At 43.9% G+C, this 12,894-nt stretch overlaps 1 protein-coding gene across 1 annotated transcript; it reads left to right on the top strand.

The window, feature by feature from the left end:
- Nucleotides 1–6,542: 6,542 nt before the first annotated feature.
- Nucleotides 6,543–12,392, top strand: P2RY1 (purinergic receptor P2Y1). Its single transcript, XM_073626015.1, has 2 exons — nt 6,543–6,742; nt 9,843–12,392. The coding sequence occupies exon 2, from the start codon at nt 9,904–9,906 to the stop codon at nt 10,987–10,989; it is 1,086 nt and encodes a 361-aa protein (XP_073482116.1). The 5' UTR covers nt 6,543–6,742; nt 9,843–9,903; the 3' UTR covers nt 10,990–12,392.
- The last annotated feature ends 502 nt before the right edge of the window (nt 12,393–12,894 follow it).

The following is a 12,894-nucleotide window of genomic DNA, read 5'->3' as shown; positions in this document are numbered from 1 at the left end:
AATGGTCCTTCCTACCATTATCTTGGATAGGTAAAATTAATGTAATAAAGATGGCTATACTGCCCAAAATTCTTTTATCTTTTTTGAGTTTTACCTATCCCTGTTCCAGCGTACTTTCTCAGAATACTACAACGTAAGGCATTAACTTTCGTTTGTGGCTCCCTGAAACCTCGTCTGCCCAAACACACTTGTTAACTCCCAAAGCCCAAAGGGGGCCTAGGGTTTCTTAATTTTACTACCTATTACCATGCAGCTTACTTAGCCCATACCCCTAAATATCACGTGAAATTCCACTTTGGGTTGCGCTGGAATCAACAGATTACGACCCACTTTCAATAACTAACCTTGTATGGTCTAATTCCTCTGACTGTAAAAAACTGAATAATCCTATAACTAAACATACACTAGCCATTTGGGATGCATTTTAATTGTAGTCCATTTACTAATCTCCCCGTATTTTTATCATTTCTTAAAAATCCACTTTTCTATCCTGCTTGGTCTTCCCCTAAATCTTTTATAGCATGGACCTCCACTAATTTAACTCAACTCTGTAAACTAGAATCCTCTACTTCCCCCTATTCTCTCTCTCCTCTTTCAATTTACTCTTTATATAGTTCTGGTAGCAGAACTTTTATTTTCTTGGTAGTCATTATTCCAATTGTACATAGTTTCAATATGCAGTTTAAGATTTTAGATTCTATAATAAATTATTTCTTTTTTTTATTTTTATTTAAAAACTATACTCTTGATAATAATTAAGACCTTTTTTTTTATATCTGAGGTCATCTTATATTAACCTGGTCTAAGTTGGTTTTATCCTCTCTTATACAATGTATGACGCAGCTTTAGGACACTTACTTACCCTAGGACCTTACTATAAGGACACTTACCTGTCCAGGGATCCAGCGATGTCCTCACCTGGGATGATTCTTCAATAGGCTTCAGGTCCAGGTGCTGGCATCTTAACTAAGGGAAATCGGCAGTGAAGACTTGCAGCTTCACAGCCGGTTTCCTACTGCACATGCGCAAGCCGCGCTGCACTTTTTGAATGGTCCCGACGTCTTCTGGGATCTGTGATATGTCCCAGTAGGCTGCGGGGAGGAAGGAGGGGGCCGAACTTATGCTCAGATTTCCACAGCAAACTGACTGAAAGTTGGAGCAGGTACCTGTAAAAAACAGGTACCCACTCTCCCAAAAAGTGCCAAATGTGGCAATTGAATGTGGTGGTGGTGGTGGGGGGGGGTTGTGCAAACAAGAGGAACTTCCCCTATTGGGCGAAGTTCCATTTTAAAGCGGGGTTCCACCCAAATTTTGAACAATATCTGTATGTATTCTCTTCCTTGCCTAGATGCTGACATGCCATTTAAAAAAATTGAAATCGCCGTAATTACCTTTTATTTTTCTATTCTTCTTTGCACTTCCTGGTTCTCCTCCCGTGGGAGTAGGCGTGTTTCTAGCCTCTCCCAGACTCCTGGGAGCTAGTCTCAGGCTTCCCAGGATGCCACTGAGCATGTGCGGGAACGAGCGGTGAATGCTGGGAGCACAGCATTCACCACATCCAGGAAATAAATGCTTGTGGGCTTCAAATGCCCACAATGAAGATGGAAACCGCCTGCAGTGAATAATATAAGTTATTCTTTCCGACGAAATCTGACACAGGCAGACATATTACACACAATATGTGAGTATGTAATGCTAAGAAGAAAAGTTTGTGAATGAACTCAAAAAAAAAAAAAACGATAGATAGGTGGACCCCCGCTTTAAGGACTAGAATATATGACTGTCAGGAGCCTGCAGTTGATGTTCGGGGGAATAGAAGGGAAAGTACACCTGCAGTGAAATATGACATTTTCTAGTACTCCCATGATATTATTCACTTGTTGGGATTGATTTACTAAAACTGGAGCGTGCAAAATCTGGCACAGCTGTGCATGGTAGCCAATCAGCTTCTAACTATATATATATATATATATATATATATATGTGGGCATGATGACATCATCAGGAACAGTCCATTCACAAGGCTGCTAGCTTGTGGGGGGGGGGCAGGAGTGGCAGGGACTGGTCTGGTGGTTGGCAGATTAGGTAAGTATATCTCTGCTCTGCAATCTCCTAGGTGAAAACGAGCAGTTAACCCATGCAGTGGGGCTGGTTCTTCTTTAAAGCGGTTGTAAACTGCGGATGTTATATAAAAAAACACCTGCAAGGCAATGGTATAATGTGCTAGTATGCATTGCATACTAGCACATTATTACTCACCTTGGAACAAAGCCCTCCAGCGCTGTGCTGTCACCACTGAGAGGGCTTCGGTCTTTCTTCCGGGTTCGCACGCTCCAGCTATGTGATTGGCCGCGATGACATCACTCCCGTGCATGCACGTGGGAGCCCTCTGGTTCCAGTGCGAAGCTCTGAAGTCCTAGCAAGGTATGCCGGACCTTCAGAGCGCATGTGCCAGTGATGGTACTGGCTGCATGCATACCTCCCAACTTTTGAAGCTGAGAATGAGGGACATTTAGGGGGGAGATTGACCTGTGGTGAGCGTACTGCTAGGTGGGTGTGTTTTAAAAGTGGGTGTGGTTAAATTATGATGGCTGAGAGGGGACAATCTGGCATCCCCTGTGTGCCTCTAACACTACCCCCTTTAGCTACAGAGGCAGCACTTGGGGGTGTAAACATACTGCATCCACAATGCTTTGCTTCACAGCTTCACCCCCTATTGAATGTGACACATTCAAGTGAATGGCACTGCTCTGCAAGTGCCCCAAACCTGTGTGCAACACGGCTGCAGCATGCTAGTGCGAGGCTGAAGTGGTTAAAGCAGGTGGTGAAGAGGTGATACAATACTTCTTTATTGCCTGTCAAATAGTCTCTAAAAAGCAATCCAAATGTTGATCACCCTTCAGAGACCAAAGCGTGAACAAACCTTTATCTGTTTTTTTGTTTTACAGTTTTTAGAATTTTGTTATGCTTCACAAACTGAAGCATAGTAAACAGTTATGAATGAACACAGGTGTGATCGGTACCAGTCACTTGATGTGTTCATTGGGGAAAGGAAGGGGCCGGCAAATATGACATATTTACCGGCCCCTCTGCTCTTCATCCTGAACCTAATCCTCCTGTGTCCCACAGCAGCTACAGCTGGCATGAGGGAGAGGAGGAGAGCCACCAATGCTGCATTAGGGGACACACAGGGAGATCGGAGCCATGGGGGAGATATGATTGGGGGGGCGGAAATGTCCTTCACCTGACCCACTCCCTACTCTCACACACAACCTGAGCAGTGTGCCTCCGGGGAGCAGAGAGGAGAGTGACACCGCACATACATTGGCACAGTTTCTTATCCTCTTCCTGCAGCATACTGTGGCTGTCAACTCATCACTCTACAGCTGGGCACCAGATCTACAGCACCGTACCTGGGAGAGCAGTGGGCTGGCTGTAGGATAGGATTCTGGAGAACAGGGCTGCCACCTTTTCTTCAAGCCAGACCCAAAACATTTAAGCTGAAAGTCTGCTGGACACTAGGTTCACACTGAGGGCGGGTTTGAAATCTTGCACTCACCTGATTTCAAACCGGCATCTCAGTCTGACTTCGGGGGCAATTTGACAGATATCTGTTTATGCACAGATGTCTATTCCAATTGCTCCAGAAGTTGCCAAAAGTAGTGTAGAAACTACTTTTGGGAATCGGTGCCAGTGTCACACCGATTCAGATGGTGCTATTGCTGGCAATAGGATTCGATTTGGCATGCGATTTAACATGTCAAATCGCATGCCAAATCGACCCACAAGAACCTAGGCTCAATATCCAAGAAGCTTTATTGCAAGTAGTGCAAACTCACAAAGCCAGACTGTAGGAGCAGACCCTCTCCTACTCCTTCAATGTGCTTTTCCTCAACAGGGCCTTATGGTGGCCATACACTACACACAATATCATTGTACAATCTCCTTTAGCCTTCTCAAAACAATGTAATGTGACAACACTACTAAACAATGCATTGCATTTATATAAAATAAACAGATCCTTACACTATATAGTTCTTGGCAGATCTAAAGTGGATTGTACAATCAGATTGTTTAGTACAAGGTCACCTTAAATCATGACCTGTGAGATTAAATACTTGCATTGAAGCTTGATGGATATTGCAGTCTCTTTGCATCTAAAGTAAGCCCAGTGGCTGCTGTCTGAGTTAAATAAGTCCCACCTTTGCCATTAGTACCTAATATAATCATCATTACTTTCACTAAAGTAAGCCTCATTGTTGGAGTCAGATTCCCTACTCTCCCTGCAGTCTTCTATTGCCAAACTGACTACAATGATGGGGCTGTAACACTATGGAGTCTGCATGCAGAAGGGGGAACTGTAGCAATGCAATAATGCCACAAAGTTCTTCCAGCATTGCGGTCACCATAGTACTACGGGCCCTTTCACACTGGGGCGGGCAGCGGCGGTAAGTCGCTGCTATTGTTAGTGGCGCTTTACCGTCGGTATGCAGCCGCTAGCGGGGCGGTTTTACCCCCTGCTAGCAGCCGAGAAAGGGTTAAAATCTCCGCAAAGCGCCTCTGCAGAGGCGCTTTGCCGGCGGTATAGCCACGCCGTCCCATTGATTTCAATGGGCAGGAGCGGTGAAGGAGCAGTATACACTCTGCTCCTTCACCGCTCCGAAGATGCTGCTAGCAGGACTTTTTTTACCATCCTGCTAGTGCACCGCTCCAGTGTGAAAGCCCTTGGGGCTTTCACACTGGAATGAAAGCAGCGGCACTTTCGGGTTGGTTTGCAGGCGCTATTATTAGCACAATAGCGCCTGCAAACCGCCCCAGTGTGAAAGGACCCTACACCCCCCCCCCCCTCCCAAGCCATTCCATGCAGCCACCATAGCACTACAGACCCTCTCTCCCCAGCCTTTCCATGCAGCCATTACAGCACTACAGATCCCCTCCCCCAGCCATTCCCTGCAGCCACCATACCACTACAGACCCCCCCCCAACTATTCCATACATCCACCATAGCAGATAGCACTACAGACCCCCCCAGCCATTCCATGCAGCCACCCCTCCCCACCCCCCTTTCACATCACACATCTGCATTACAGCATATGAAAACTGACCAACTGAACTTCAGTGTAGACTCCTGCCATTCTCTGCTACATACGGGGAGGGGGCGGATCTCTCTTTCTTTTAGTGAATACAGCCAGCAGGAGCCAGGAGGAGGAGAGTTTGGTTAGTGAAATCATAGGGCAGCTCCACAGGACCCTGAAGTGCAATCACTTGTGCCTCCGATGCCGATGGGACTGGGGGTGCTATAGGAAGCACAGCCAGATGTGCTCTAGTCTTCATGGTGGAGAGGGGGGTGCTACCATGAGATGCCCCCCCCCCCCCCCCTTCTCCTATGTAATCTTTGCCTCCAGGGAGACTGTCTGCCCTTTGTCCCCTGCTCTTAGGAACAACTTGGAGTCGGTGGGGAGAAGCTGGGGGGAGAGCCGCTCTGTACAGTGTTTCTTTCCTCCACAGTGCGCACCCGCAGAGCGTGTCATAGGTTAAAGAAGAACTGGAAAGAAGATTGAGGGGGCAGGGAGAAGCTGGCAGAAATCCTTATGTGGCTGCAGTGAGGATACTCCCACTGAGTGGAGCCCAGTGTCAGAACTCGCTTGTTCTGGCACTGGACTCCAGGACTCCAGCCCAGATCCGTGGGACCCTGGGACTTACTTCAAATTGCGGGAAGGTCCCGCGGAATCCGGGACGGTTGGGAGGTATGTATTCAGTGTGCATATCTGCTAAACTGTGCACATTTATGAGATATTGATTTTACCTACAGGTAAGCCTTATTATAACCTTACCTGTAGGTAAAAATGACCAAGCGGGGTTTACTACCGCCTTAAGCTTTGACAAATAAACCTGGAAGTTGATTGGCTTCTATGCAGAGCTGCACCAGATTTTGCACTCTCCAGTTTTAGTAAATGAAGCCCTTTGCGATCTGAATAAAATGATCAAGTCTGCAAACAATCGAAGAGCCACAATTTTGCTCGCAATCAATTTAGATCAGATTTGACCCAAAGGATCTGAACAACAAGGGTGAAAAAATAATGCTTGTTTTGCCCTGATCAACAGTACCAAGCTACTTTGTAAGTAGGATCGTATGTCGATTGATCAGATTATGAGTTTACATGCTGGAAGCAGAGATGTGATTGATAACTGTAAGTTACTATTGCATCTCAACTATTGATTGAAATCCAGTGCCCTGTGCGATGCAAACTACAGATTGATTTTTCCTAAGGTATGATAAGGATAGGGTAAGAAATGGATCATTGATGGTCATGGTATCTGTATGTGAAGGCAGTGCTGTGTGATGACAGATGGCTGTCCTGGCACTCCTGGTGACACTGGCAGGCTGCCCTCCTATCATCACACAAGCCATGATCGGTCCCGGACTCGGGATCACACAGGGAATAGTAGGGAAGTCTCCTTATCAGAATGTATGTTGTTTTAGAGGGATGAGCTGAGACCACGCCTGCTGACAGAGGCCGAGCCGTGCTTCCACCCACATCGCTCCCCTCCCTCCTCCTCCCTCCTCCCAGCTCTGAGCGCCTCATTCTCCGGAGAAGTTGTCTGTGTGAAGGAATCAATGTGGTGGGGAGGAGGTGGAAGAATCCTGCACCGGCCACACACAGCAATGCAACTTTGTCCGACCTCCGCCGGCTCCTGAGATGACAGCCCGGGCAGAAGATCGCAGCGAGCACGCCGGGAGGTAGGCATGGCTGGGGCAGGGAGGGACACAACACACCCGACCAAGGCAAGTGGGTGGAAGTTTGTAGGACTGTGCCCTTTCCACCTTCTTCCTGATCAATGACACCAGCCCATAGGACTGCTCACAGTATGGGCATGGCAGGGCTATGGGGACTGGCAGCGATCGGAGACATTGGAGAATGTATGGGTAGAGCGGGGGACCCTTACCAACCCTATTCTATGGTACGATCACCATAGCAAACCATCTGATTCTCTCAATGTATGGGCAGAGTGGGGGACCCTTACCAACCCTATTCTATGGTACGATCACCATAGCAAACCATCTGATTCAATGTATGGGCAGGGGGGGCTTACTAACCCCATTCTATGGCATGATCACCATAGTAAACCATCTGATATACTCAATGTATGTGCAGAGTGGGGGGACCCTTACTTACCCCAATCTATGGCATGATCACCATAGCAAACCATCTGATTTACTGGATGCATGGGCAGAGTGGGGGGACCCTTACCAACCCCATTCTATGGCATGATCACCATAGCAAACTATCTGATTCACTGGATGCATGGGCAGAGGGGGGGGGGGGGGGGGGCTTACTAACCCCATTCTATGGCATGATCACCATAGCAAACCATCTGATTTACTCAATGTATTGGCAGAGTGGGGGGACCCTTACCCCAATCAATGGCATGATCACCATAGAAAACCGTCTGATTTACTGAATGCATGGGCAGAGTGGGGGGACCCTTACTTACCCCATTCTATGGCATGATCACCATAGCAAACCATCTGATTTACTCAATGTATGGTCAGAGTGGGGGGACCCTTACCAACCCCATTCTATGGCATGATCACTATAGCAAACCGTCTGATTTACTGGATGCATGGGCAGAGTGGGGGGACCCTTACTTACCCCATTCTATGGCATGATCACCATAGCAAACCATCTGATTTACTCAATGTATGGTCAGAGTGGGGGGACCCTTACCAACCCCATTCTATGGCATGATCACTATAGCAAACCTTCTGATTTACTGGATGCATGGGCAGAGTGGGGGGACCCTTACCAACCCCATTCTATGGCATGATCACTATAGCAAACTATCTGATTTACACAATGCTTAGGCAGAGCGAAGGGATCCTTAGTAACCCCATTCTGTGGCATCAGTTTAGGAGAGGCATGATCACCATAGCAAACCATCAGCTTCACTGGATGCATGGGCAGAGTGGAAGGACCCTTAGTAACCCTATTCCATGGCATCAGTGTAGGAGAGGCATAGTCACCATAACAGACCATCAGTTTTTTTCAATAGATGGGCAGAGCAGGGGACCCTTTAGTAACTCCATTTCCTGTCATCAGTGTAGGAGAGGCATATAGCAAACTATCAGCTTTATGCAATGCCTGGGCAGAGTGGGGGGATCCTTTGTAATTCCATTCCATGGCATCAGTTTAGAACAGTTACAAGCACCATAGCAAACCATTTGTTTTATTCAATAGATGAGGAGAGTGGGGGGACCCTCAGTAACCCTTTGCCTGTCATGAGTTTAGAACAGCTACAATCACCATGGCAAACCATTAGGTTTATTCCTTAGACAAGCAGAGTGAAAGAACCTCCTAGTAAGCCTTTCTATGTCAGAGTCTTAATCATCAATGAAAAACCATCAGGTTTATTTTATAGATGGGAAGAGTGGAGGAACCCTTAGTAACCATTTGTGTATCAAGAGTTTAGAAGACTCATGATCATCATTGGAAACCATCAGGTTTATTCAATAGATAGACAGTGAAAGAATGCTTAGTAAGCTTTTCCATGTCATCAGTGAGTGTAGAAGAGTCATGATCATCATTGCAGACCATCAGATTTATGCTATATGGAGATGGGCAGACTGGAGGAACCCTTCGTAACCCTTTGCATGTCATTAGTTTAGAAGAGTCATGATCACCATTGCAAATCATCACATTTGTAAATACATAAGCTTTTATATGTCATCCATTTAGAATAGGTATGGTCACCATTGCAGACGATCAGGTTTATTCAATCAATGGGCAGAGTGTAACTAATAGTAACCCTTTGCATGTCATCAGTTTAGAATATCATCTCCATTGAAAATAATCTTATTCGGTATGGAGATGGGCAGAGCAGAGTAGCCCCTAGCAAGGCTTTACATGTCATCAGTTTAGAACAGTCATGATCACTATTGCAAACGATCGGGTTCATTCAATAGATGAGCAGAGTGTAGGAGCCCATAAAAAGCATTTACATGTCATCCATTTAGAATAGACATGGACACCATTGCAGATGATTAGGTTTATTTAATCAATGGGCAGAGCAGAGTGTAACCCCTAGCAACTCTCTGCATGTCATTGGTTTAGAATAGTCATCATCGCCATTGCAAACAGGCTTATTCAGTATGGAGATAGGCAGAGCAAAGTAACCCCTAGCAAGGCATTGCTTGTCATCAGTTTACAGCAATCATGATCACTATTACAAACCATCAGGTTCATTTAATAGATAAGCAGAGTGGAGGAGCCCTTAACAACCCTTTGCATGTCATAAGTTTAGAATAGTCATGATCACCATTGCAAACTATCAGGTTTATTCAATAAAAGGACAAAGTGGAGGAACCCTTAGAAACCAATTGCATGTCATCACTCATCAGTTTAGAACAGTCATGATTACGATTGCAGACAATCAGGTTTATTTAATAAAGAAATGAGCAGAGTAGAGTAACCCCTAGTAACCCTTTGCATGTCATCAGTTTAGAGCAGTCCTGATCACCATTGCAAACCGTCCAGTTTATTCACTAGATGGGCAGAGCGGAGGACCATTAACAACCCTGTGCATGTCATCGCTCATCAGTTTAGAACAGGAAAGATGTTTGCCTTTTGCTTGTTAAAGGCTCTTGCGTTTTGCACATTGCTCTTTGCCGTATTAGACTTTTGATTGTAATAGATGTATTTGATGATTGCATAGCTGTACATTGTCAGGGAGCGTATTAGACCAAGCATGGCTCACTATTAATCCCAGCATGCACTAACCTTGATCTGACTGCTAATGTAATAACCCGTACCCCCTCCTTGCTATTTTTTTTTTCTTTTTAGATGATTGCAGCCACCAACCTCGTTGTTTTCCACTCCCTGCCTGTTTTGACTTGAAAAGACCATGACAGAAGTCTTTCTATCAGCTCTTTTAAATGTTACTCAAAGCACTTTGCTGGCAAGTGGCTCATCTACTGGGAATGTCACAAAATGCACTCTGACAAAGACAGGCTTTCAATTCTATTACCTCCCCGCTGTGTATATAGTGGTTTGTATCACAGGATTTATCGGTAATAGTGTGGCCATATGGATGTTCATTTTTCACATGAAACCATGGAGCAGTATTTCCGTCTACATGTTCAATTTGGCACTGGCAGATTTTTTATACATCCTCTCCCTCCCAGCCCTAATCTTTTACTATTTCAATAAAACAGACTGGATATTCGGAGATGCCATGTGCAAACTGCAGAGGTTTATATTTCACGTCAACCTGTACGGAAGCATCCTATTTCTGACTTGTATCAGTGTTCACAGATACACAGGGGTAGTGCATCCACTTAAATCACTTGGGAGGCTTAAGAAGAAAAACTCCATCTACATCAGTGCTCTGGTCTGGTTTATTGTGATTGCTGGTATCTCTCCCATCCTGTTTTTCTCTGGGACAGCGATCAGGAAAAATAAAACCATTACATGCTTTGACACATCATCTGATGACTACTTAAGAAGCTACTTCATCTACAGTATGTGCACCACTGTCTTTGGCTTCTGCATCCCTTTTATACTCATTCTGGGATGTTATGGATTAATCGTTAAAGCTTTGATCTACAAAGATATGAACAATGCTCCTCTGAGAAAAAAATCCATTTATCTGGTTATTATTGTCTTAACTGTCTTTGCAGTTTCATACCTTCCTTTCCACGTGATGAAGAATCTGAACTTGAGAGCCAGACTGGATTTCCAGTCCCCTGAAATGTGCTTCTTCAACGACAGGGTCTACGCCACCTACCAAGTGACTAGGGGGCTCGCAAGCCTCAATAGCTGCGTAGACCCCATACTCTATTTCTTGGCAGGAGATACCTTTCGGCGGAAGCTATCAAGGGCAACTAGGAAAGCATCTAGAAGAAGCGAAGCGAATGTGCAATCTAAGAGTGAAGAGATGACTCTCAACATCTTATCGGAGTACAAGCAAAATGGTGATACCAGCTTGTGAAGACAAAGAACTGGATTGCTCAAGAAACCCAGCTGCTGGCACTATGGGATGCATTAGTTCAAATGATGGCTGTGTAGAGATTTTTTTTTTTTTTTTTTACGGGTTCAAGTCAGTTGACATCCTGAGGCAGGCTAGAACAATTTATCCAAGAGGAAGTAGAAAGTTCTATGGTTTGGGGACAGACATTTGCATTCCCACCACAAAGGAACAAAAAGGGGTGCTCTGTTTCTTGTAGTATCTCCACAAGTTAAACTATTTCATTTTTTTTTTTTAACAAGTTATTCCAGAATTTACTGTGAATATGTTTTGACTACTGCTAATATGGTGAAGGAATGTATCTCAATAAAAGTTATGTGCTGATATTTAAAAAAGTATTACTAAATTAGCTGATATTTTTGTGAACCTGCTTTTCTTTAAAGCAAAGGAGTTTTTTTTTTAAATCTTCTGGAAAGACTTTTTCATTTTAGAATATTCTTACATGACAGAATTGAACATATGTGGAGGAAGCAGGGAATAGCTGCTCAATATTAACTATCACTGTCAATTAAAGAGAAACCTAGACAACACACTCTGGCCGATATCAATATGCTGGGTGACAAGAAAGTTGTCCAAACATGTTTTTTTTTTTTTTACTGATAATGTTTGTTGTGATCAAAAGGTTAATTGCATACCCATCTCAGTTAGACTTGTATATGCGGCACTTGAGAACGTAAATTTGTATTATGGCTCTTTAGAAGAGCATTGATAGTCCGTGACAGTTTTATTGCACAAGAGAAAGGACTCCTATATATATTTTTTTTTAAAGCATTTCAAAATATTAACGATATAAGGAACAAAGCAAAAAAAAAAATTAAAAAACTTAGTAATCTGGATCCTTGTGTACAAGGGCTCTATATGATAAAGGTTATTACTACCTACCTAAGCACTATTTGCTTCAAAAATACCAGTGGATTGTTTGTAAAAGACTAATCATGTTAGTTGAGAGTAGATGGTTTCGATATATATAACTTGGCTACTATGGGAAGGATGTATGCTGGCAGGATGGAAGATAACATACCCTTTTGACCTCCAGAGCTTGCCCTGGTACCACTAACTACTGAGAAACTCAAACGTGTGTGCGCATTTCTTAACTATAAACTGGACATCGAGACTTTTTTCCATTTTTATTTTTTAACCTGCTGCCTAGCAGCTAATATTACAATCATTTTCTTGACCTGTGGCATGGTGTAGCTGTATATCATGTCCGAAAATGAATATATGAAGGGATAAATGTGATCTCTATGTTAAACGTACTGTGTATGTTTGGAGTATCGTATGTGTTTTAATGCTCATGTGAAAAATGTTTTATTTTTGTACCATTATCTGTAATTTAATATAGTTCAGTAAATCTGTTTTATCTGTAATTTAACAGTGCCATTGACTTGATTTGCCTATGGAGACAGTGTTACTTGACATTTTGAAGCCTCTCTCAGGTTTTGTAGACTGACTGAAACGTAATGTGTTTTAACTTTCACAATAAAAAAGGGGATTCGTTTCTCGGTGATGCTGTGATGTTTGCATGCACACAACGAGGTGGAAAGGAGATGGGGAAGGATAACAATGAAACAACAACCCCACCAAGTGTTTCTGGAATTTTACATTGCAATCGTAAAGTAATAAAACATGCTAAAGAAAGTAGCTTTTTTTTGTAGTATGATAAAGCTACATTTTTTTTTTTTTTTTGTAGGGCAGTGCAAATGCACTTACATTAAGTGTAGTGATCCATACCAATTGACAATTAACAAAAAATGCCATCTGGTTGCTATGGGATGCTGTACCCCATTAAATAGCCTGCATGTGTATAAATCGGATAAAGAGGTGGCTTTAGATCCTTTCTAGGATCTATCTGAGATACAACTCTGGTTA

This window comes from Aquarana catesbeiana, linkage group LG04, assembly GCF_042186555.1.
Source record: "Aquarana catesbeiana isolate 2022-GZ linkage group LG04, ASM4218655v1, whole genome shotgun sequence".
NCBI classification, from domain to species: Eukaryota; Metazoa; Chordata; class Amphibia; order Anura; family Ranidae; genus Aquarana; species Aquarana catesbeiana.
The sequence above is the reverse complement of the archived record's forward strand: the minus strand, read 5'-3'. Positions and strand labels throughout refer to the sequence as shown.